The 27314-nt window shown below is 43.4% G+C and overlaps 1 protein-coding gene across 2 annotated transcripts in view; it reads right to left on the bottom strand.

Moving 5' to 3' along the window:
- LOC127655498 (low-density lipoprotein receptor class A domain-containing protein 4-like) overlaps positions 1 to 27314 on the bottom strand; it is a 91950-nt gene that overhangs the window by 18068 nt on the left and 46568 nt on the right. The window contains exon 1 of one of the 2 annotated variants that reach the window (XM_052143355.1): positions 25975 to 26270. The exons of the other annotated variant lie outside the window; for it this stretch is intronic. Within the exon in view, the coding sequence (XP_051999315.1) occupies positions 25975 to 26044 (70 nt within the window). The 5' untranslated portion in view covers positions 26045 to 26270. Of the gene's footprint in view, positions 1 to 25974; positions 26271 to 27314 lie in introns of those variants that run through there. 2 annotated transcript variants of the gene reach the window in all.

Genomic DNA, 27314 nt, shown 5'->3' with positions numbered 1-27314 from the left:
CCCCGGCACCCCTCTCTCTTCTCTTCTGCTGAACATTGCAACTTCTCGGAACAACCCTTCAACTCTCTCTTCAAGTGAGTTTCAACTCCACGCTCTGGAAACACCAAACCGAAATCCTCCGTCTCAAGAACGCCACGAGGACACGACATACACGCAGTCTTGCTCAGCCACACTAAGGTCCATTTTGCAAGTATTATTTCATCTGAAATCCAAACGCGTTAAAGTGTGTAATTCCATTTGCTGGCTCTTAAGGGTTAATTGTTGTAATAAGTTGGCTATCCTTATAATAATCTCCTTATTTTCTTTACTGCTTCTACTCTGTTTATTTTATGTTTATTTTATGTTACATGTTAAGTGTCTGTTTGTCAAGTGTAGTGATATATCCTAGTACCTTGTATTAAAATCAATTATACGCTTGATTGTCTGTGGTTGTTGGTCATAGAACAAAGCCTCTTTAATGTGCGATTTTAAGCTACGAGCTGATATTATCAAAGTAAGTTAACGTGCTTTGATGAGTTAGCTTATAACTAAGAATAAACCTTCAAGGGAATTGATCAGGAATATTTAGCAAAGCGGTTCGCGGGATGAACTGACTGATTGCGGTAGCCTACGGGTCAATTCCATTGAGGGTTTAATTAAATTAATATAGCCTGTCTGCATATAATGTATATTCCTAATTAATTATAATTCGTTGTGTTTAATTATCTATATATATTTGAAGCAGACTCTTGGACTATATAAGCCCTTTTTGGGGCGTTTTTGTATGTACTGTTATCCGGGTCAAACCGTATGATTAATCATTGATTACGATCATTGAAATTAATTGTACATTCCCCAAACCTGACCTGGTTACCCTACAGTAATGGTGGAGAATAATGCGGGCACATTTTAAGCTTTGTTTTGTGATGAATGCATTGTCAATTTTGTGTATTTTGGTTGTTAATTCTGTACGCGAGCGCACGGAACTGTAAAGGCAAAAAAAAGCCCGTCCCAGTTCAGCACGATTAACAAGTTGCTAAATAATGTCTAAACATTTGTTGCCACTGTTGAGTGATAAAGTAAACTGCAGTTCATAATATTAAAATTGCTTCTGTAAAGACGCGCTATATTTTAACATTACAAAATCCCCTGTTCAGAACGACGTTCTTCTGTCAGGGCGATAAAAAGATGGGCTAAGCGATGCTCCTTTTCTCAGCTTAGTAAGGCCTGAGATTATAATCGTTATAAAATTAACTCCTGGTTTACATTGACGTAGCTAATCAATCGAAAACCTAATACATTTTGAATAAGTGCTATATTCCTGATGTGTATGGGAGCCGAATAACAGACATACAATTCCTGTTGTCCACATTTACTCGTAGTGCAGGAAAAAAAGAATCTGCCACGCCGTTTATGTGAAGCATAGCACCAAAAAGAAAGAAAAAAACAGACCCGCCGAGGTTTCAATTGAATAATTGTGATTTTGCAGAAAATCCAAGCGTGAGAACTCTCTCTCGGATTTGAAATCACACGGAGTGTTATTCCGCAGACAAACACTAGAGGGCAGCCTGTAAGTGCTTGATTAGTTCTCAAGTTACTCCCACCCCATGACATCATCTTGCGCGTGCGCAAGTACGCCATCGTGTGGACATTAGCAGACAGGTCATATATATTTATTTCATTTAGTTCTCAAGTTACTCCCACTCCATGACGTCAACTTGCGCGTGCGCAAGTACGCCATCGTGTGGACATTCATCGTAGGTCATTTCTTTTCTCAAATTCTTTCTCCCTGTGAATACTGAAAAAGGGTTTTGACTGTCAATACATATTTGCATTTACAAGCTTTGCTTGTGCTCATATTATTGGATGTTAAACAATTCTTCTACCTCTGACTGTTACACTTAATTGGGTTCAAACAAGATTTGAATTTAAATTTAAAGTTAAGTCTCAGTACAGTGACTAATGCCCACTTAGAGGAAACGCGCCCCCTTTGGTGGCCTTCCCTGCTAAGTCGGTTTATCACTTCCTTCCTCCTTGCGTTCTGTTTTGAAGTGGTTAATTTCCAGTTGGTTTTATTTCAGATGCAATCACTGATATCTTACAGAATTATATATCATCGGATATAATTCTGATCTCTAACTTTTCGTACACTTATTCAAATTTGGTTTGAAACAAACAAATTTCGAATGTAAATTTGAATTAAGTTTCTCATTTCAACTATTATTAATTAATGTGATTAATTATTATTAATATTATTTTTATTTATTTATTTTTTTTATTTATTTTTCCCTCTTTGATACTTTATTACGACTGTATCCTTACTATCTTAGATGCTACTTGACATCTCTTTGCACGCCTATTTAAATTGAGTTTAACAAGTTTAATTAAATTTGTCTGTTCATCCTGCCTTGTTTACTTCTGTCTTTTCTTGTGGTTAGATTGTTTTGATAATTAACATCATTATCAAACTTCTTTACTTATCATCATTTGGTAAAGCTTTCGCCTGTTATTTCTACACGCATAATTAAACAATTTGGTTTAAACAAGAAAGCCTTAATTCACTTTAAGACTTTCACTTGCTAAATCCTGTTCTGTATTTGCATGTAGAATTCCCTAGTGTGCTGTGGTGCAAGCTGGTTTATATGACCGGCGTTACCGACGCTGGCCGTATGTGAATCTCGGACTCTTCTGTCTCTTTTCATTGGTGCGGCACGCAACGACATCAGCAATTTGGCACTCCAAAGGAAAGTCAACCCCGTCAGTCGACACACACGGCAAGTTTGGAATAATTACCTAAACCAGGGCCTGAAGAGGGGCCACTCTTACGAGGGTTCTAGGGAAAATCCAAATCTTGTTGTGCCTTCTGACAGTTGACACCCTGGTGTTGCCGGTTGTGTTTAAAGTCAAGTTTTGAGAGGGCACACCGTGATAGTGGCAGAGGGCCCGGGGACACTGAGGTCAAGTGTTTGGGACCGTTGGAAAGATTGACCACGCGCTGGTCCCCAGCAGATTGACATCGATTCACCCCAGGCAAACTAAAAGAAGGTAAAATCCATCCACCAGTATAGGCCACATAATAGTAGACATTCCCCCGGTCATTTAAGCATTTGGCCCATTTCCTTTCTTTCTCTCCCCTAAGCCACACCATCTTCCTAGGGTTTATACCTCGATAGCGCCCCACCCTGTTGGTCCTATCATAAACCCTAGCAGTGGTGGTAGACTTAGGCCTTTTTCTCCTGCCTATCTATTCCTAACATTAATTGTGTTCTACTTTATTCTGCTGTTCTGTTCTGTCGTAGTGTGTACTTCCAGTTCACATTAAGACAGAGCCCACAAGAGCCATCAAGGAAAACTGAATAAAGAGACAAACAGGCAGCCCGCATCATCAGATGACCCTTGTGGGCTGCCGCCTTGTCAAATCCTTTATTTAGACCTGCACTGACCCACAAAATTCGGCCCACCCAACTGTCTAACTGTCTACCCCAGTTAGTCAAAATTACGGCTTATAATAGCCACCTCATTGTAGCTCGCTAACCCTACGCGTACTTGCATTGGCCTCTCTGTGTGTGCTGTTCTTTTCTCTCGCCTACAGTAAGCCAGTATGTCCCGTTCGTCCAGTCCCGCAGCCCACTGGGATCACCTCGAGACCTGGCTGAGCGCAATGACAGACACCGTCCTACCCAAGGACGACAAGGACCTACAGCCCCTAGGTCGAGAGCAACTGGACGCCGAATTGAACAGCCTGATGGCCCACGATCCAACACAGAGCTACAACCACAAAGAATGGACCAAGATCATCGGAAGTCTTGCCCACAATCTCGTCGCCCAGGCACGGATAAATGAGAAAAGCCTTGACCTGGAGCAGGAGGCCGCAGCGCTAAAACTCCAAGCTGAGGAGGCCCGTAGGATCCAAGCCAAAACTCAGAGTCGTCTAGATCAGCTACGCCTCGAGACCGAGGAACAGCGAAAGGAAGAGGATGAAACGGACCCAGAACAGAAAAAGGAAGTAGAGAGACTTCAAAATGCCCTGGAAAATCTTCTCCTAGATACAGACCAAAGAGAACAGTCGGAGAGAAAAGCCAGAGAGGAACTCGACGAAAAGTTGCAACAAGCCGAGTCTCTCCTTGCAAGAGCAGAGACTGCACTAAAAGACCGAGATGCTAAAGCCAAAGCCTGTGAAAAGGACCTGAACACGGCCCGAGCTGAAATCCAGCACAGAGACCATCTAAAATATGAACTTGACACTGTTCACAGAGAACTGAAACATTCTTATAGACTGAAAAATGAACAGAAAAGGGAAACGCACACCACAGAGTTTCCCCTGACCAGTGGGCCCAAGCTTTTCAGCCAAGAGCTCAGAGCTGGAAAGGGGGGTGAAAGCCCACTGTTCAACATGTCACCAGCCAGCCTCCAAGATCCCCCGTCAGTAACAAAAGGGTGGGAGCCCGCCCACAAAAACCTGGTCACTAACCACGGCATGGCTCCCAAAGAACTTGACAAGCTGGCCAGAAACATCCCTACTTTCACCCCAAATCCTGCAGGAGGCCACGACGTGCACGCCTACCTGCAAGACATAGATTTTCACTTGCACACTGTTCCCAACGTGACCATGCGGGACAGAGTGTACCTGCTAAGAATTACATCTAGTCACGACATACGCAGCTTCCTGGATCGACAACCAGAGACTGTCAAATCAGACTACCTACAGCTACGGCAGGCCTTCATCAGAGAATTCTCTGATCCAGAGTCAGAGCAAGGACTCATCGCCGCTATGGACCTCAAACAGGCCCGACTGGAAACTCCACAGGCCTACTACAACCGCATCCGACGAGCCTACTTCGGAGCACGGAACGAACCTTGTATGGAAGAAGATTTCAACTTCAAAACTCTTTTTCTCCGAAACCTGCATCCCACGGTGAGCCATCACTTAGGGGTCCTGGCCTGCCCTCGTAGCATGACTACCCAACAGCTGCGAGACTTAGCCCATAAAGCTTTCACCAAGCAGAAGATTGCTTCTGAAAAGACTGTGAAAAATTGCACCATTTGCCCTGTCACTGATCAGCGCTCAGAGATGGCAGTAGAGGGCGCTCACCAGCACCACAGTAACAGACCTTTTTACCACGAGTCAAGACCGTTCCATGACAGAAGAGGGCAGCGCAACCGTGATGGTGCTCATCCTAAGCACCAGAGCGGGCGCTCTGGAAGATTCTACGACAGCCCACGGCCATCCCACGACCAAAAGGGTGGAGCCACATGGGAAGCCATCCGACGGCCCAGACAGAACTGAACCCCGTCGGCGAGAACGTCAAGCACAGACAGCCTGCAGCGGAAAACCTCTCGGCATGCCTCCGGCAAGTCCAAGTCCGAGCCTACCCCACATAAAATCAGTGAGGCCACTGCGGAGACCGCAGAGATCCTGAAGGTTCTGAAAGAGCTTCTTCATAGAACACCTCACAAGAAAGACAAAGAGGACAGGTCAGACTCCTCATGACTAAGCGTAAGGCATGGAACCAACACCCTTCCTGACTGCCCTCCTACGGAACCAAGCACCCAGAGCACCGCTCTTCAGACACAGACTACCAAACCAGCTATCACATCACCAAGTGACAGCGACACCCACTCACTGCAGTTGACAACCACACATCCTGCAGTGGACAACCCAATACGTCACACCAGTGACCAAGCCCCTAAGATACCAGAAAGTGCTGTTTTGGTTGTGTGTCTCTGCACCGAGTCACCCGAGACCGACCCTAACTGCTTATCGATCACCACACAAGCCCCAACACCAAAACTCCTGGGGAATCTGATCGAAAAGGGGGTAGCACGAAAACTCTATCTCGCCATCACTGTGGAACATGAGGTGAGACTCAAAGCCCTGGTAGACACCGGAGCAGACCTCACTTTGATATCAGCTGAACTTTTTGAAAGACTCAAATTTGAAGCCAAGAGACAAAATTGAACTCTAAAATCTCAGCATTGCGTGCTAAATGTCCAGTCATACAGCCAAAATGACATCCGGCTTGAACAAGTAGCTCCCATTCACCTAACGATTGGTCCCATGAGCCTGGTACACCCTGTGTACATCTCACCAATGGACACATATCCCCTCCTCATCGGCAAAGATCTGCTAGACCGTTTCGAGCCCCTGCTGGACTTCAGACAGCTGAAGATTTGGGCTCAAGTGCGTGAACCTCTCCCTCTTCAGCCACCCCGAACACCTGAACCAGACTGTCAGGTCACAGAGGTCACGGGAACTCTCACAGCCAGCCACAGGGACACAGCATCAGCACCAGAGTGAGATTCAAGTTCGCTACTCTGCACATTTCAGCTCACCCAAGACTTTGATTCCTTCTGCCCCAAGGTCACAGCTGACCTGCACGTGAATGGTGTAACTGCCACTGACATCATACTTGCACTATGGGCAGACAACTCAGCCATCAGCCTCTCACTATACAATGCTCTCACTGAAGACACACCGAACCTTCCATCTGCCAGCAAGCGCACCCGCTTTCCTTTGAACTCATGCCCATCAACAATGGTGACTGCCAAAAGGATCTGCACTTTGAACTTGAAGTGGAACTACCGATGTCTGACCCACTACTTCCTGGTCCTTCCAGAACTGCCCCATGATGTCTACATTGGAGCAGACATTCTGATTCGCCTCAACGCACATGTAGACATTATTAATGAGGTCGTGTGGGCCCCACTGACTTTACAGCCTCCTGTGGTTCCAACCAACACTGCGAACCTCCGGTCAGGCTAGACCATTCCAGAGGTCTGCACCTTGGTCAACGAACAGGAAACTGTAGTACCAGCCTACACCAAAGGGGTCACTGTTCGGCTCAACATGCGCTGTGGTCAAACCCTAAACCACACGCTGGGTTTCTTTCAACCTTCACCCGAATGCGTTGAACTTGGACTCACACTGGAAGCCACGCCCCTCACTGAAGTGTCATCCCGTGCTGTTTACATCCTCTTCAACAACTGCATGGCAATGGACATCACAATTCCAAAAGCCTACCGGGCAGGATGGCTAGTGAGCCACGACTTTCATGACTTTGAACTAACATTACCAATCATTGGGCCCATCCCAGCTTCAATGATACCCGAAGGGCACACCGACAACACAGTGCTCACAACCCCCTTCAAGATCATCTCCATAACTTCAGTCATGCCAGTGGACAAAGACCAGGTATGCAGAACAGAACTGACAAAGGACCAACACCTGGCAGTATACACAGTCTCCAAACAGCCTACCTGCGAGATTGATGACACTGCCGCACCTCTGCCTGCCAACACGACAGACAACACACCGACAGAGGAGCCGTATCCAGGATTTGAGTCTCAAGTTCAGCAAATTCTAAAAGATGCTGACGCAATTAATAATGATGCAGATCGACAAGAACGCAGACGAGTCCTTTACAAGTTCAAAGCATCATTTGCCAAAGACTCTTTAGATTGTGGTCTCACCAAGCTCCACACCGTGCGCATCCCAATGCACCCTAATGCTCCTCCCACTTTTGTCAGGCAGTACAAGATCCCCATCGTGTCACACGAACCGGTGCAAGAGATCATCGAATCCATGCTTGAAAAAGGTGTCATCCGTCCATGCAACAGCACCTATTCTGCCCCCATCTTCTCTACACTCGATGTGGCCTCTGGATTCTGGACCATACCAGTGCATCCAGAAGATCAGCACAAGCTAGTTTTCACGTTCGGCAACAGACAATTCACTTTCAACAGGTGCCCGTTCGGCTATGCCAACTCACCTGCTGAGTTCAACATTTTCCTGAACAAAGCATGCCAGATGCCAGAACAAGAGGCAATCTTATCTACGTAGACGATATTCTCATGAAAAGCACAACAGTGGCTGACCACGTGAGAGAGATAGACTATGTTTTGAACCAATTGTCCACTGCCGGCGCCAAGATCGCCCTCCACAAAGGACAGTGGTGCCAAACCAAGGTCAACCATGTGGGCCTACTAATAGGATCACAGGGCATCGAACCACAGTCCAGCCGTATTCAAGCCGTTCAAAACATCAAGCCATCCACCAACATCTCAGAGCTGCGAAGTTTCCTAGGGGTGTGCAATTAATCGCGGCAGTTCATCGAGAGCTACTCAGACATTGCAAAACCTCTAACTGCCCTTCTGAAAAAAGACTGCCCATTTGTATGGACAGAGGTCCAAGAACATGCCATGGACGAGCTGAAACGACACCTATGCACCGCTCCGTGCCTGGCTTACCCGGACCCACAAAAAGAGTTCTACTTAGAAGCTGGATTCTCCAGCCACTGTCTCAGTGCTGGCCTGTACCAACGGCATGACCAAGACAAAAGAGTAATCGCATATGCCAGCAAGACATTTCTTCCACCCGAGAGTAAATTCTCAGACTGTGAAAAAGCTCTGCTCTGCACTGTATGGGCCATCCAGAGATTCTCCAACTACATTGGAGTCCAAAAGGTTATCATAGAGACTTGCCACCAGCCTGTCATGTTTCTCAACAGCCAGCGTATCCGAGATGGCGTGGTCACCAATTCACGCATAGCCACGTGGTTAATGGCTCTCCAGGGGCGCAATGTTGAGGCAAGATATGCGCAGAAGCACAAGTCGACGCTGGGCAACGGCCTGGCTGCCTGCCAGAACTGCTCTGATAACACACCAGCTGCAACGGTGGATGTGGAAGAACCCCAACAACAACAACTAACCTGTCACAGGTACTTTGTAGAAAATGCATGCCAAGGTATGCCCACAGCCTACGTCGATGGATGTTCCTACAACCAAGAGGGCATTCGTCAAGCAGGAGCAGGTGTATTATGGGTAAATGACCTGCCGTGCCCACTACAACACTTCAAGCTGGGCCCGCAGTCATCACAGTATGCGGAGGTTGCAGCCATTCTCATAACTCTGCAAATCGCATCGACCCATAACATCAGAGAACTCCTGATATGCACAGACTCCAACTACGCCAGACTCAGTTTCACATGCCACCTTCCACCTGCCTCAGTGATAACCCATAGCAAACGAACTTTTCCTGCAACAGTGCCACCCTCACAGCCTCTAACGCTGGCTCCGCAGATTTCAAACAACGACATAGCGGACATGCAAGCCTCTGACACATCCATACAGACTTTCCTGAACCACCTCTCAGACCCCACCAACCACCCTCTAGCGCGTCTGACCTCACTGACAACCCGTGCCTCAGACAACTGCATGACATAAAGCACATGATGCGTGTGACACACAACATTTTGTGGTATGCACCTGATGACATCACAGCACCAAAGCTTGTGGTGCCACAGTGCCTAAGGGGGGTCATGCTAGGTTATGCCCACGACGCACCATGTGCCGGACACCACGGCACCAGAGCCACTTATTAGACACTGAAGCAAGTGGCATACTGGCCCCGCATGCAGGAACATGTGACAGAATATGTCAGAGAATGCCTGGTTTGCTGCCAGTTTCAACTGGCAAACCCAAACCACATAGCTCCACTGCAACGCAGAAGAGTCACATTCCCATGGTCAGACCTCCAAATCGACTGGGTAGGACCTCTGCCCAGGTCGACGAGGGGCAACAAATACTTCCTCACAGTCGTGTGCCAGTTCACAAAGTGGGTAGTGTGTCTTCCAGCACCCAACGACACTGCCCAGACCACGGCATACCTCCTGATGAACCACATCTTCTCCAGGTTCGGACTGCCCCTGAGAGTCAACTCAGACAGAGGCACTCACTTTACAGCCGAGATTATGCAACAGATCTGGAGACTCCTGGGAGTCCAAGTTCAACTACACATCAGTCATCATCCAATCCCATCTGGCCAAGTGGAACGATCCAATCGAACCGTGGTCAGTATGTTGAAAAAATATGTGTCTGCCAATCAGAAGGACTGGGATGTAAAACTCCCGCTGGTGCTAATGGCTCTCAGAGCCACCCCGCAGGACTCGACTCGCCTGTCTCCCTTCAAACTAATGACTGGGCGGCAGATGACACTGCCACTGCATCTGCTGTATCAGCCAGGAGACTCCAGCCTCGTCACAGCCTGCACCACTCACCAGTACCTCGACGAGCTACACCGGCACCTGAAAGCAACATTTGCTTTTTCCCAACAACAGCTAAAAGAGCAACTCTCCACACAAAGTGCATCCCTGCAGACCATCGGCAAGACCTTGAGAGGAACGGTGGTAATCCTCAACACTCACAGCGTTCTACTGAACCAGACAGTGAACTCCATGAAACAGCTGTTTACAGTCTTCCAGAACGACTTTGCTCAAACGCAGCTGGTCACAGCTCTGATGACAGACATGCTGCGGGAAGTGAGCTCCTCCATTGACAGCCTAGCCATGGGTAGAATTCCACCGTACCTGATACCCTTAAGCCTTGTACAGACTGTGCTGGCTTCCACCATCACCACGACAACTGACCCATTACAACTACACCTTGCCTACTCTTTGGGTAGCGCCATCCCACTCTACGTCGACCCCGAGCAGAGGGAAGTGGGTTTTCTCCTGAACCTACCCATCATAGAGTCAAGCCAAATCTACCGGCTCAAGGACATTGTCAATATCGGGTTTTGGAAAAGTAACACGCACATCAAGATCCACACCCCAGACGTGGTGGCCTACCACGACAGCGACCCACGGCTGTACCTGGCCCCAAATCTGCACATGTGACCAAAGACATTCACTACCTCTGCCCCAGTAAACCCTTCCTCAGAGACAACACTGAAGGAATCTGCGGGCTGCAACACCTGGGTAGCGATACCCGCTGCCCCGCCGATGCCAAGCCTCGCACTCAAGTCACCGAGACACAAGCCGAGATCGTAGGCGACAGGTGGCTCGTTAACACTCCTGTGCGCACAGCTACACTCACCTACGACCAGCATGACACCGCCACCGGTCTCACCTTGCCCAACCAGAGCATGTGGATTCAAGTCCCAAAAGGTGCCATCCTCCACCTCGATGACCTGGCACTATACCATCTCCCAGGCGAAGAGTACGAAACAGAACTGGAACTGTGGATCGAAAGAGGGGGCTCCCAGTTAATTGACACTGCTCCTATCGACACAGCCCTCCAAGTCTTGTCTTGACTACCCATCTTGACCACCTCACCTGTTGTCCAAGCCTGGACCGCAGCGGACACTGCGCTGTGTATCTCTATGGGAATCAGCCACCTCCTGACACTAGGCCTGGCCTTCATCCTGTACAGGAGGCTCAACAAGATGCAAACATCCACAGCCAAGCTCATGAAAGCCATGTCTGGAGGTTTCCGATGGAACCCCCGGAAAGAGGGGACCACGCCAGAGACCACTTTGAACCTCATCGAATTGAGCCCTCCGTCCGAATAACCACCTGCTACAAAACCTTCATGATTCACCTGCCATCCGCCATTGTGATGATTGTCGTCCGATGATGTCTCCAACAGGGACATCACCTGACGAAAAGGGGGACTGTAGCGTCTGGAGGAATCAATGGACTAATCATTCTGAATAACAAAGAACCCACTGTTAAAACTCCCTAATCACTGAAATAAGCCAACTAGTCTCCACAGCACAATGCGCTATTGACAAAGAGACACTCCAGCTATTGACTCGCCTCACACCGCGTGCTTTACCATGTGAGAAAAGCCATGTGAGACATTGAACGTAAAAATGTGTGTGTGTGTGCGTGTCTTTCAGTTAAAACCTAGAAATGTTTATTCTTAAGGAAATATGCGTAATCCCTGTACGTTGTGTATTTCTGATGATAGATCAAAACTAGTTGAAATTTGTTTAGTTGTGTAGTAAAACTCTGAGGCCGTATATTTAATAGCCTAAGAGTGTATATCCACTTTTAAGTGTACCAAATACACGTTTCTTGGTATCAAATTAAACCTTACGACTTGTCCTAGCTGAATATAAATATAAGATTACCTTAGAATTTTATTCTGCTATGTTTTACCATCTTTTGAGTTATTCAAGCCAAAGCCAGACCCGGTCATGCAAATGAGCCTTGACGGGATAAAGGGACCATCTCATGCCCAAAATAAGGGAGACTTTTACGACCTCCAAAGGAACGTGCAGAGATTGCTGATCGAAATGACTGTGTACATGATATGTCAATAACAACAACATATTAGTATTACAAGAATATGTCCTAGTTTCTTCACTGGCTACCACCCCTCCAGGGTGCACACCAAGGAGCACCCTTAGAACAAAGAGCAATAAACCAAATTCCCGCCTGGAACTTCCACCCTTCTTATTGGTCGAGCCAATGAGAGGTGGGACACGTTTTCTAAGGTTATAAATTGCATCCACACTGGCCCTTCGTTCTCTTATCTCTTCCTTCTTCTTGGCTGCTCCCAACTCCCAACTTACTTCATCTCTCCTCCCTTCCCCTTGGACTCCCCCCTGGCACCACTCTCTCTTCTCTTCTGCTGAACATTGCAACTTCTCATTTACATTACATTTACATTTATTCATTTGGCAGACGCTTTTATCCAAAGCGACTTACAAAAGACGAAGAACATCAGCGAATCATCTTAGGGAGACAGTGGTACAAAAAGTGCCATATTACAAAGTTTCACTATCATCATAACAGTATACAAAACAGATTTAAGTGCAACAAGAAATGTAAATATATATATATATATATATTTTTTTTTTAGTGACCGGTTAAGTTCTTTTGGAAAAGATGTGTTTTTAGCTGTTTTTTGAAGATAGAGAGTGAGTTAGCTTCCCGGATTGAGTTGGGAAGGTCATTCCACCACCGTGGTATGATGAAACTGAAAGTTCGGGAAAGTGTTTTGGTGCCTCTTTGTTTTGGTACGACCCTTCAACTCTCTCTTCAAGTGAGTTTCAACTCCACGCTCTGGAAACACCAAACCAAAATCCTCCGTCTCAAGAACGCCACGAGGACACGACATACACGCAGTCTTGCTCAGCCACACTAAGGTCCATTTTGCAAGTATTATTTCATCTGAAATCCAAACGCGTTAAAGTGTGTAATTCCATTTGCTGGCTCTTAAGGGTTAATTGTTGTAATAAGTTGGCTATCATTATAATAATCTCTTTATTTTCCTTACTGCTTCTACTCTGTTTATTTTATGTTTATTTTATGTTACATGTTAAGTGTCTGTTTGTCAAGTGTAGTGATATATCCTAGTACCTTGTATTAAAATCAATTATACGCTTGATTGTCTGTGGTTGTTGGTCATAGAACAAAGCCTCTTTAATGTGCGATTTTAAGCAACGAGCTGATATTATCAAAGTAAGTTAACGTGCTTTGATGAGTTAGCTTATAACTAAGAATAAACCTTCAAGGGAATTGATCAGGAATATTTAGCAAAGCGGTTCGCGGGACGAACTGACTGATTGCGGTAGCCAACGGGTCAATTCCATTGAGGGTTTAATTAAATTAATATAGCCTGTCTGCATATAATGTATATTCCTAATTAATTATAATTCGTTGTGTTTAATTATCTATATATATTTGAAGCAGACTCTTGGACTATATAAGCCCTTTTTGGGGCGTTTTTGTATGTACTGTTATCCGTATTAATCATTGATTACGATCATTCAAATTAATTGTACATTCCCCAAACCTGACCTGGTTACCCTACACTGTTTACCCTGTTTCTCAAAAGTAAAAAGCAAAATGAGCAGAAAAAAAGCTTCATTAACAGTTCTATGTTAACTTGGTATTGCACTTGTAAGCAAATACGCAATTAAACACTGTTATTTTACAAAAGTTTTTCAATAAATATTATCAATTTAAATTAAAACAATGAGGTGTTTCTCTTGTAAAAATTGCTTCAAGCTTGTAAAGGAATTATTCAACAGCCAGTAATTTAATAGAGAAAAGACTAAACAGTGCTTTAAGTTTTTCAGCTACAGTAGCAATTAAACATTTAAAAATGTATTAAAAAAACATTAAAAAGGTAACTTAATGCAAAATGAAACACATGACACTCTATACTGTGTGATAGATATACATTAATACTGATTTGATGCAGTAAGAATGCCTGAATTCTTCTATAACAGACAGCATGCAGCTTATATACATTTAGACATCACACAGATCTAACATTTTGAAGAATTTGTTCCATCTGCTTATACATTAACAGCTGTGTTTGATTTAATATCTCGTCAAGACATCGCAGATTTAATCCCGTCTGTTTACACTCTCGTAACAGCTGTGTTTACATTAATATCGCCTAAAGATTGGTATTTTGATTAAAAACAGTGCAGAGTCTCGTGCAAGAGCACTGCATTCATCACAAGACACAAGTGCATGGGCAGACACACACATCGCATGTGAGCATTTGAGAGCAGCCGGCTGCGAACAGTGCACGGCAAGTGAATTTAGTCAGATCTTGGTAATGGTGGTATTTATTTTAGCATCGGTGGCTATTAAAATATTGAACTGAGCAAAGGTTCTGTCACATTCGAGGCCGTACCCTGCAGTTTGTAAAGCACTATGGACAAACATCTTTGGCCGCTGCGTTTTAGTTTATTCAGCATCTCGTGCAGGAGCACTGTATTTTGTAGATGGCATATAAGTTTATCAACATTTAAAAACAGATCATGAAGTGAATTTCGAATAAAAATTTGACCGCCTTACAAATGCATGCCACTGGAACGATAATATACATTGCAGAACCGATGTCATTTAGAAATGAGATTGCGTGTTTGTCTGATTTGAGATCGCAATCTTTTAACGATTAATCATGCAGCTTTAGAAAAACCTTGAGAGGGACCTGACCTCTGGCTTTACAATATAGCAAAAACAGATCGGCATTCGTACTCTACCATCTATTTAATGCTGCATGTAACACTTATACCGGCGCTCTTACTGGCTTTTCCAATGTGCGCAAGAGCCTGTTTACATTTTTATGTCCAAAGCAGAGAATAATAAGACTATAGTAAACACCGGATTCTTACATTGTCCTTTGTTTTTTAATTAGATGGCTTTTGAGAGTTATCAGCGACTTGCTGTGCATGTAATCACAATCACTTTTGACTAGCCTAGCAAAAAAGCAAACTTGCTTCTGGTGTCTTTCCGCTACTTTTTGTGAGTTCCACCGATCTACACATTGATGTTGGCGTAAATAAAACGACATGCATAATTAAGCACCGGGACATGACACTGTTGTTTGGCAAATTCAACAAGCTGTAGTGCAACAATCTACTTTCCATTTGCCATCGATTTTCAGGCTTGCGAGTGCTCAGTGCACCTCTCCGGGAATGAGGCTGTTTTGCTGCTCTCAATGTTGCATTGCTTGGGTGTATTAAACACTTCTTAAGCAGTAGCCATATTAAGACTAACAATAATGTATTTATTTAAGTATCAACTGATACATGCGCTATCGAGATGGTAGCGTTGTATCGAATGGTACGATACAATATTGTTTTACATTTGTAGTATACATGCTAGATGAAGCAGAGCTACAATTGTATTATAGGTCTTCATTCCAGCTTCACAAAAATACATTTTAGCATAGATGCCTAGTGGTTTTTACTAGTTCTTGTGGTCAAACATCATGTCGTAAGTGATTGTACAAAGCAGTTGGGGTGGATACAGCTGAGCTATACTAGAATTTAAAAGCTCTTTAGCAATACTGAAAAGGATAATTTAATCACTTGGCTTTGGTCTTTGTCACTGGCAGAGGGAAATTGTCCTTCTTAGTGAAGTGTAATGAGCTGTTCTTTGATTGTTGCAATGTCCTGTCCTAGTCTCCTACTGACACACTCTCTGTCCTATTTAACACTGACCTCCAATGCCAATCACACAGAGATAGTTAGAGAGAGAGAGAGAGAGAGAGAGAGAGAGAGAGAGAGAGAGAGAGAGAGAATAAATGAATGAATGAAACAAGGGTCTGGGTATCACAGACTGCAGTTTAGCCATGTACACAGAGTTAGTTTGTCTCTGCAGACCACACCAAGAGGATATGTACAGGCCATTCTGTCACCAGGCAGAGCAGACAGATGGTGCTAGACCAGACAAGAGAGAGCGTGTGTAGGTGAAGACGGAAGAGGGAGGGCAAGAGACACACAAAAAGAGAGGCAGAGAAAGAGAAAATAGTAAAGTGTGTGTTGAAGGTTATACATTCAGTGAAGTAGGCTAGATGGAGGTCACAGCCTTCATGACAATCTACACATATCCTTTAAATGCATTACACAATTTACAGTGGCATTCACAAATGAATGCCCATTTAAACACATCTTAACTGGTATTCCCAACTGGATTTCTCTGAATCTAATATATCCTCCAGACAATAAATCGTTGTGGCTGGTAACCAGAAGGTTGCTGGTTTGAATCCCTTAAGGGGTGATCTCTGAGCTATTACCACCAGTGTGCCCTTGAGCAAGACACATACCGTCAGGATACTCCAGGAGAACTGAATCTGTAATAAGTGTAAAGTCACTTTGGATGGCAGAGCATACACTTACATACAAATTAAAAGTTTTGATTTCATTCAGACTAAAACAACAATTTGTCTTTTTGAAATCTCATGTAAATGCTTTAGTCTGACTGAAATAATTTTTTAGAAATCAGAATAACAGACCTACAATATATAATGTGATTGTAGCTCGGTTTCTTCCAGCATCACTATGTTTTATTTGCGCAGTCAAGCTACAATATTATCTATCTGTCCAAGTATACACAAAAAATGCGTAATCGTAAACTTGTTTATATTGCGTTCAACTTCCATGTTAAATATATGGGCGCACATCACCTCTGCCTTTGGATTATGGCAACAAAACCAAGGCCAACTGTGGTCCAATTAATGTATATACATGCTGAAAGATGCAGAGCTACAAGCACATTATATAAATCTGTTAATCTGACTTCGCAAAAAACATACTGGTACAATTTCAGTCAGACTAAAGCGTTTATGCAACATTTTAAATAGACAAATTATTGTTTTAGTCCAACTGAATTTAAACTTTTAAAATGCAAGGCAGAGGTGACATGCAACATATATTACCGGCACTTCCACAGCAGACGTCCTCCCTTCAAATATTCAGTTATGCATTGTGTCATGTATACTTTGGCAAATGGAAGAAGACTATATGTAGTTCAACTATACAATGCCTGCTGTAGCTTGATTAAACTCACTGAACACTTTTATTAGGAACACTATGGTCCTAATAAAGTACCCAACGTGGTCTTCTGCTGTTGTAGCTCATCTGCCTCAAGGTTAGATTTGTTGTGATTTCTGAGATGCTATTCTACTCACTACAATTGTACAGAGTGATTATCTGAGTTACCGTGGCCTTTCTGTCAACCCAAACCAGTCTGCCAATTCTCTGTTGCCGTCTCTCATCTACAAAGAATTTCTGTCCACAGAAATTCTGCTCACTGGACGTTTTTTGTTTTTGGGACCATTCTCTAGAGTAAACTCTAGAGACTGTTGTGCATGAAAATCCCAGGAGATCAGCAGTTACAGAAACGATCAAACCATGGCACCAACAATTATGCCAAGGTCGAAATGATTGAGATCAAATTTTCCCCCCATTCTGATGGTTGATGTGAACATTAACTGAAGCCCCTGACCCGTATCTGCATGATTGTATGCGTTACACTGCTGCCACACAGTTGGTTAATTATATAATCACATGCATAAGTAGTTGTGCAGGTGTTCCTAATAAAGTGCTCAGTGAGTCTAATGGTATTATAATAGTAATGTTTCCATCGCTTTATAAAAGCAGCAAGCAATTGTGGTCTATATGTTACAGTGATATTACTATTAGAGATGCACCGATTGCAATTTTCTTGGCCGATTTCGATTTCCGATTTTTTGCGAGTGACCTGCCGATACCGATTTTTTCCGATTCCGATTTTCTTTCTAAGAACTATTATTGACCACATATAAAACAAAATCTACCTTTCTTCAATGCTAAATTTTATTTTCATAATAAATAAATTATTAAACATTACAATTTCCCCCAAATAACAGGATCTTCTCTCACTTAAACAACTCTCAAAATAAAGTGCTCTGTGACTGTAAGAGGTAGAAATAACAATTAACTGCAAATAAGTTGCTTTATATAACAGATGCCATTTTCCACTATTTTTATAAATGGACCTTTTTCTCTTTATTACTCGTCTAACAAAACAATTCCAAAGATCTGAAAAACTGAAGTGTCTAATACGCTCAACTTACGTTAGATGTACAAATATCAGTTGTAAAACTGAGCACTGCTTCGGGAACGGCTTGTAACTTCATACCTGTCAACACTCCCGGTTTTCCCGGGAGTCTCCCGTTTTGTTATTTCTCCCAAAAAAACTCCCATAATTTGTATGGCCCAAACCACGTTCACATCAATATATTTTTCCAAGGTGATCCAGTTGCCAGATCTAGAATGAAATGCATCCTTCTCACACAATCGACACATACAAATTACAAATCATGTATGACCTCAATCTGGCAACCTACAACCCATTTGCGTTGTTGATATCTGCACAGGTAGTAGACGCGGGATGTCAAATCAAGCATCACTGGTAGATGGGAGAGGAAGACTCAGCTGGTGCTCCGGTGAAAAAAGCAAAATATACATGTACATTTAACAACAGCTGGATGGAAGAATTGAATTTCATATTCCGAAGCCATATCGACAATGCCCACGCATTTTGCAATGCGTGTCGCATTGATTTTAATATCGGACACGGTGGGAAAAATTACGTTACTCAGCACATTAAATCACAACGGCACAATTTCTATAGTATTTAGCCTGCCTCTGCCATCCAGCACCCCACTTCCCCTCTCCCGGATTTGTGTACCCAAATGTTGACAGATAACAGGCTGTGTGTGTTACATGACACGAGATTAAACAACTCAGATTTTTGATCCCTCTGTCCTCAACTATGGAGAGCCATGAATTCCATAATTTTCCTCGTAATTGCTTTGGTCTTTTCGCTGCTCATACCAAGGAATGATAGGAGAGACTGCTGACTTGTGACTGGCTCTGAGCTCTGGCTAGCTTTAGCCGCTTTCACTTTTTAGCTTCTTTTTTAAAATGGGCATTTTCAGCTGGGTGATGGTGTTATAAATGTCTACTTAGGTTTGTTGATCCGAAAGTTATCGTTGTGGTTCCCCCACGGTTTACTTTGGCAAACTTTATGTATTCTTCACTCACACAGTGAAGATCTTCCACGCCAATGACATGTTTACATGCGGCTGTGACGTTATTGCCTGCGCCGCTGGCAACTAAACGGACCCGCTTGGAATCAGACAGACGTGAGGCTGACCGGCCGGTCACCGATCCGGGACGAGCATGCGGAAAATCGTCTAATTCCGGTCCCTGGCCGGTCGATCGGTGCATCTCTAATTACTATGGATAAGGGGGTTTTAGGCACTATGATTTGCATCATACCCAAGAACACTGTTACCATGGTAAAATCACTGTATTGCCTGGCATTACAACAGATAAAGACAAATCAAATCCCCACTGCTACATCTCTACTGCAGAGGACATTCGTGAGATAGGCTAAATTGACAAGTACAGTGATTTTGTTTGTCAGCATGCCTGTTGCAGTCAAGGCACTCCTACATATCATCAAAGTGTTTTGACAGGCGATTGAGAGCATCAGCGTCGAGACACCAATGAGAATTTTAACCGTTTACTAGGCTATTTAACAGAGATCCATGCATTTTTTTATAAGGAGCATTCCTAATTTTAGCTCTGATTTAATGTGGCATATCATAAATGCAAAACAGTTTTGCTTTATAGATGTTTGCGGAGTATGCGCCTGATGGTGAAAATCACAAAAGTCTTGACAAACCTATCTGAGGGTTTTCGTACAGGACTGATCACACAGGTTGTCCATGTGCTGAAATGAAAGGGCCAGAGGCATGCAGGGACAGTGAGAGAACAACACACAACAAGCTGGCAGACTGGCACCCTGCTGGGCACCAGGGGAGTGGGCATCTAGCCCAGCCCAACAAAGGAGCCACCAAATAAACAGCATAGACAATCTGAAATACAGCTAAGCATGCCAACGCAGCCTGATCTCTGTAGCTATGCCACACAGGAGCTTTCACCATCAATAACGAGATTATTTAAAAGAACGCAGATGTTGAAGGCCTCCCCCTTCGATGACTTCGCAAGCACAAATTTCAGCTTTGGAAACATTTGTTGCTTTCATATTTTATAACAATGATTGAGCAATTCTAAATCACAACCTCGTATGTTCACCTGATCTGAATATAACCAGCACTTATTTTGGGCTCCACAGTTTAGGACGTGATCACAAAGGACGCCAGCTAAGGTGTGGCGAGCTACACACACAAATGTTGTGTTCTAAACATTAGCTCACTCAGTCTACAAACTCTAACAACCATGACTGGGATTATAAAAACCTTGCCAGACACGTTTCTTATTTTGTTTAAAAAGGTGCAAGAAGAGGAACAGTCTGCCTGAGGGCATACTTAGCTATGAACAGAGTTTCTAAAATATTTGTTGGAGGGAAAAAAATCTCTGCTTTCTAAACATTCCTCCATGACCGCAGGACGAACTTGCAGGAAGCACTTCAGTGCTGAGAATCACACTACTACATCTGAGAACATTAGAGCTTGGGTGGGACAGAGTTCACCTGTGACATTTCCATAGAGTGAATGTTTAGTAAGAGGAGAAAGGGAAATATGGAGAGAGGGATGAAGGAATAAGAGGAAAGAGCAGTTTCTTTATTCTCAATGTCGTGTTGATAGCCACACCCTGCCGTTTTTTAAAACTTCATCCTTCATGGGTGGTCTTGTTTAAAGTTAAAAAGAACAAAGTATGGATTTCTAATGAAGCACAGCTCATTCCTTGGTTTACTCAGGATGTCGTGGCTAATGAGTCACTCCCTGAGGCTAGATCCTACACAGTTCTTCACCAGCTGCAATGCTGCTTTTTAAGCCTCAAGCAGAACAGGCCGTTCATATGCAGTAGGTTATAAGTTTGGTCCTGGCTTGGAGCAAGATCTGTTCCCAATACAAAAAGAAGGGAAGGGACAAAAAGAAACTGTTCTTCTCAAGGACTACACTACCCTACAAAGGCAAAATGACACTTAAACTAAGATAAAATGGCTTCAAAGTTGGTTTCAATGCAGACTTTGTGGTTACTGCAATTTTTACTCTCCGTTTACTCTGACCATATTTGATACAAACCCATATGTCAAAGGTCAGATCGTAGCCTATCAGACCCGTTTTCAGTCTCAATTTTGACAAACTTTGTAGTTACTGTTTTGCATCTGCAGTACAATTTCATTATTCTAATCTCACACTATGCCTAACATTTTGGCTGAACTGAGCTGAGCCCACTCTTCATAAAGTGTCATTCTGGGTAATGCCAAAAACACTCACACTGGCATGACGGTACTGGCCTTTATCAATAATTCATGGAAACTCAGGGCTGCTTAAATCGGCACAGCTCTCACTGTGGTGAGCTCACCGTGGAGCCATGACCAAGAGAGGCTGCTTTTCCAACAGTGAAGAGGGAAATTGTTTAGGAATTTTTCAAGTATGATATAAATTGCCAAATATATAGCTTCCTTCAGACCCTCCTTCAAAGGTTGTCTTTCCTCTTGTCTTGTATTGTTGTAAAACAGTTAAAGGATGGGCAAGGAGGAGGCGAGAACCGGCTTGTCAGCATAAATAATAATTTAATAAGAAACTCAAACCAAAACCATATAAACAAACACACATGACGGACATGCCTGTAATTCTCTCTCTCTCTCTCGAACAATCGTCACCGGCTGCCTTTATCCCTCGCGCGCCTCATCAGGCCGATTGGGGACCGGCGTAGCGATATTCCGACCGGCCCGCCCCCTCCGCTCCACATTCCTCCCGGTGTTATCTCAGGCCGGGGTGCCACCGGCATGATGTACACCCCACCTATCCCTGGGGCGGGGTGTATCTCGCGTCCCACGTGGTCATCCCCGCCTTCCTCGCCCTGGGAGGTGACAGGAGGGGAAAAACAACAACAAAATAGGCGAGGGAAAAGGCCAACACGGTGCAAAAGGGATAGAGAGAGGAGAGAGAGAAAAAGCTCACTCACCGGTTCTCTGATGTACCGTCGCGTGGTCCCCGAACACTCCTCCACACTCAGGCGGACGACAGCCGCTCCAACCCCGGGCGAACCGGAGTGAAACCGTCGACCCCCAGCGGGTAGAACGTGCCTCTGCTTTTCTGGCGGCAAATGGGGACACTCCTCCGCACCTGGCAGCGGCTCTACCGCTCCGGGCGGTCGGAGAGTTTCTTCCCTCCTCCCCTCGCGGACGGCGGTCTTCCCTCGACCCCTCCGCGTCTCTGGGGACGGCAGGGCACTCCTCCGCCCCCGGCAGCGGTTCCCTCGCTCCAGGCGGTCGGGGTATCCAGTCCCCACTTGCCCCGCGGACAACGGCCGTGCCCCGCATCCGGGCGGTCCGGCTACTCCGTCACCCGGCAGATGGCAACGGCGCTCCCCTGGGTGGACGGTAGTGTCGAGGACACTGCGACGGGCATCCCTCCTCCTTCCCGGGTTTCAGCACCAATGTAAAACAGTTAAAGGATGGGCAAGGAGGAGGCGAGAACCGGCTTGTCAACATAAATAATAATTTAATAAGAAACTTAAAACACAACATAAACAAACACACATGCGGACATGCCCGTAATTCTCTCTCTCTCTCTCAAACAATCGTCACCGGCCGCCTTTATCCCTCGCGCGCCTCATCAGGCCGATTGGGGACCGGGCGCGCGATATTCCGACCCGGCCCCGCCCCCCTCCAATATGTACTTTCAATATTTTTGAAAGTACAGGGAGATTAGATTAGATTCAGAATGCTGCAAAATTCTAAGGATAATTCATAACGGTGCGTACATGTTTAGCGGAGACATCCCATTCTGTAGCATATGTTACTGTGAGAGGCAGGCTGCCCCAAAACGCTAATGAAAGGTATTTTCTACCAACTGTGTGGGAATTCCCCAGGACAAAATTTATAATTTATGATCTAGACAGAAAATGAACTTTTCACTCCAAGAACAGAGAAACAGCCTGTGTTTCATAGAACTATTGTCGATCCGGAGCAGCTGAACACCATTACACATAGAACTACAGAGACAGCAACGCTTTGGACGGACTTCCATTACCATTTCTACTACAAATCTTACTTTAATATAGTTGTAAAAGGAATTATGGAAAGGAGGAAGCGAGAACTGGCTTGACAATATAAATAATATTTTTATATAAAACTTAAACCAAAAGACACAAACACACAAAGGTGTCGGACAGCTGCCAGTAAACGCTCTCTCTCTCTCTCTCTCACACTGCAGCCTCCAGTCGGCCTTTATCCCTCTGAGGCTTGATTAGCCCGATAAGCTGATAGCCCTCCGGCCTTTCACAATCGGCTTTCAGATTTAACTATGTCTCTCTAGCCAAAAAGTAGGAAGACATTTTAACAGGTAAACAAGTATAACATAATACATTTCCTTATAAAATCCTACAATGGCAAACAAACTGTACCCATAACTAGCCTAGTATTTATACTAGTATCAATATCAATAGTATAAACCTAATATCATAGATATTTAGACTGTGATATCTTGGTATAATCCAGCATTGTCATCACAAAATATTTAAAAATCACAAAGTTTGTGAACGCTTCTACACAATAAAAGAAAAAAAGTAAAGAAAGTTACATTAACAGTAAAATACCAGCAGCTGTGGTTGCCAAAAATTTACTATAAAAATATGGCTTTATTTACAGTAAATTTTACTGGTAAAATACTTTACTGGATGTAATTTTATATTTAGGGTTAACTACCATTTATATTATTTAATTATATAAACTTGTTATAATAACCTTCTGGAACTACAAAAGTATGCTTTTCACTTTAAAATGTATAGTTAATCTCAATAGTAATTAATTACAAAACGGCCCTTCCAGGAGCAATAAATAATATACAGAGCACAGAAGCAGTGCACAGTGTAACTTATACAAAACACAATTAGGTTAAAGGGGTCATGACATGAGAAACCAAATTTGCCTTGATCTTTTGGTATATAAGAGGTCTTTGTATCATTAAAACGTCCTGCAAGTTTAATATTTTAAGACGTCCTCCCCATTCTAATCATTTATTTAATCAAGCTCAAAATACAGCTCGTTCTGGATTCATGGTTAGAAGTGACGTGTCGGTTAGAAGTGACGTACCAGCGTTTGCATATGACCGCCTCCAGCACAAGATAACTACGATTTAAGCGCAAGACAACTACGCTCATTTCAGTATCGCCGTCGCCTCACAAGTGTTCAGTCGATGGACAGCGAGCTCTGACAGAGACTACTTGTGCACAGGAAAATTACGATGCCACACAGATGTGCTGTTCCTGCCTGTGGTCAAACAAAACCTCTGAATAAGCTGCCGAAAGATCCAGGCGTCAGGGAAAAATGGATGCAGTTTATTTTTTGCGGACGTTCCAGTCACGGCAGTGTTAACTTAAGCGTTTGTTCTGTACATTTTAAGGATGACTGTTTTGAGAACAAATCTCAATATGATGCTGGCTTTGCCAGAAAACTGTTGCTCAAAGATAAGTCCGTGCCGACTATTCTGGGAACAACGATGACGCAAACTGTAAGTAATCTATTTTAAACTTTAAACTACTTTTTAAAGCGCAATTTCATTCATTATGAATAATCACAGTGTTTTTACTTAGTTTACTTGCATATTGTTCTGGCTGGGAGCGTCAATAATTGATACATAGGCACTGACGTTAGCCAATCATAACAGTGGGCGTTAACACTGAAGTCTTAAATGGAAAACGCCCCCAAAACAGACTGTTTGAATCAGAGGATGAGAAACAGGGTGGGAAAAGGTCATAAATCACTAGATTTTAAAAGTTTTTCTTAAAAAAAAAATATATTAATACTATAATTGCACCTAAGGGAACATAATAATACAATAAAAAAAACCATGTCATGACCCCTTTAACAATTGTAACACTAAAATAATGCAATAAACTAACTAAATTACATGAAATATAACACAGAACACCCCAATGTACATTAAAGATATTAAAAATAAGAAGATACATAACAATTCCCATAAAATATTAAGGGTCACACAGGGAATTATTTCTTTTCACCATAATTTCTTTTTTTTTTTTTAAATAATATACATTTTTATTTTTAATTAAATTGTAAAATCATACTTTTTTCATCTAAAATTGCATGTAGTATCTTTACAAATGTTTTAAAAATATTATCATATTTTTTATTGCATATGTTAAGATAACCAGTTACATTACATTATTTTACTGTAAAAATTAAGGACATTTTTACAGTGACATTGAAAGGAAATCCCATAATAATTTATTATGACTTTACAGCAGTAACAATAACTAGTAACTGGTATATTTGCAAAAACTATGGATACCATGGAAACAATTTGTCAGGGCTGATAGCGCATGAATATTATATCCAGTAGCAAAGTTTAACTTATGCAACCACTTGGGTTGAGTTGGGTGCTTATACAATATCTCTTACAAACAGACCAAGACGACAATTTGTATTCTCAATGCTGTCACGGTAGAAGTGAAATGAAAAGGGCTTTGGCAAACCAGAAAAAAAGAACTTTGGAAGGAACAAATGGAACTAGTATAATTCATTTTGAATAGTTCCGGTAACTTTCCAATACATGTCATAAATAGTCAAAGTAAACAGTCATAAACTATAGTCGTCTACTCAGATATGTTTACTCCGAAGTACAGCACTAGACAGTATGCATATGGGTTCTTTGTTTATTTAGTCAGGAAGGCAGTATACATTTGCCCCAGCCCCCAGCTGTCTGGTTTTACAGACTAGACACAGAGACAGATTGCGGAGCGCTGAGATCAGACATTTACGGAAACATAACGCGCGTGAGGCCGCTGATAAGAGCTGACAGCTAGACGACACTGCAGGCGAAATGAAATAAAACACACTAAGAGTTCAACTTCAAGCTCGAGCTGAAGTCGCAAAGAAGCATTCGGACATCATCTAAAAATAGTATAACACTCACATATCTCCATTCCCTGGAGTGGGGATCCACATGTGACGTTCGAGCCATCCGGTGCAGTGAGGTTTTGCATGGAGCACGCGAGATACTTTAGCCGGCGCGCGAGCCAGCCTGTGTGAACATATCCAACAGCTCGCGCTGAGACTGAGAGCGCGCCCCAGCCGACTTGACATGCTGTTGTTCACTACGTGCTCTCTGGTAACGCTTCACTTCGCGCTTACTTATTAAAACCAAATCCGCCAGCTCTATTTCTCTGAAAATCTTAGTGTTTGTGGGATCAAGCCGGCTGAGTTCATCTCCACCCTCCTGTAAATCCCCCCTCGAGTCTTATTTTTCAATTTTTTTGCCTGAGTCTACGCATACGCTCGTACGGGTAAAAGGCGGCTGGTGTTACAATTCCCCATTAATGCCAGACACAAGCAGTCAAGGCGAACGTTGTTGGGGGCTGACCTTGCGGTGACCCCACTGTCTGGCGACACAGAGCACATGTGTCCACAACTACAACCCCTCCCCCAACCCCAGACGCAACTACAGTCTGTCTATAAATAACCTGCAGCTATATGAGCTTTTATTGTTGGGCAAGGCAATATATCCGAATCCACACTGGGCTAAAGGGAAGTCAGATATGTAAACAGTCTGTAATTCTAATATGAATATATTTATAGTCTACTTCTTTTTAGTGTAATTTACTTAGCATTTCAGGGTTTTTTAACTGTTGGTTAAATATTTTCATTAGTTTCTTAAATACATAATCAGTTAAAAACGTTACCTCACAGGTTAGATATACTGCATTTAATGCCTACTTTTATCCAGACACTAAGTGAAACAGATCAAAACTTCTCAATAAGACTTCTACTGCTTAAAATAATGACCACAATTCAAGTCCCCAACTGAATAAAAATATTACTATCATTCCAGGCTGGGGCGGTGTCAACAACATGACATTTTAACTTTTTAAACCTCACCCCTAGTAAGCAATTCACCCCTCGGGGGAATAAAATGACATTTATCTGTCTGAAGTCTAGTCTGGAATTTGACTTGATTTCACAATAACACAGACAAAGACACACACACACACTCACACACGCACACGCACGCACGCACGCTCATTTAAAGCAGACATGGGGGAGGGAAAAAGTTTGGGGTTTAGGGGTCAAGTCTGAATTTGAACAGCTGTCTGAGGAGGAAGTCTCTGGGGCAATGAGGTGGATTCTCTCAGCATGCTAAAGCTTCCGGGTCTGCTTTCGAGGTAAGGCACTGGCCACAACATAAGCAACCAGACTATATCAATTCATAACATTTATTAAAAAAAGAAATGGATTAAAATTAAAAAATTGAGAAAT

The sequence above is a fragment of the Xyrauchen texanus genome, chromosome 15 (genome assembly GCF_025860055.1).
Source record: "Xyrauchen texanus isolate HMW12.3.18 chromosome 15, RBS_HiC_50CHRs, whole genome shotgun sequence".
In the NCBI taxonomy this organism is placed as follows: domain Eukaryota; kingdom Metazoa; phylum Chordata; class Actinopteri; order Cypriniformes; family Catostomidae; genus Xyrauchen; species Xyrauchen texanus.
The sequence above is the reverse complement of the archived record's forward strand: the minus strand, read 5'-3'. Positions and strand labels throughout refer to the sequence as shown.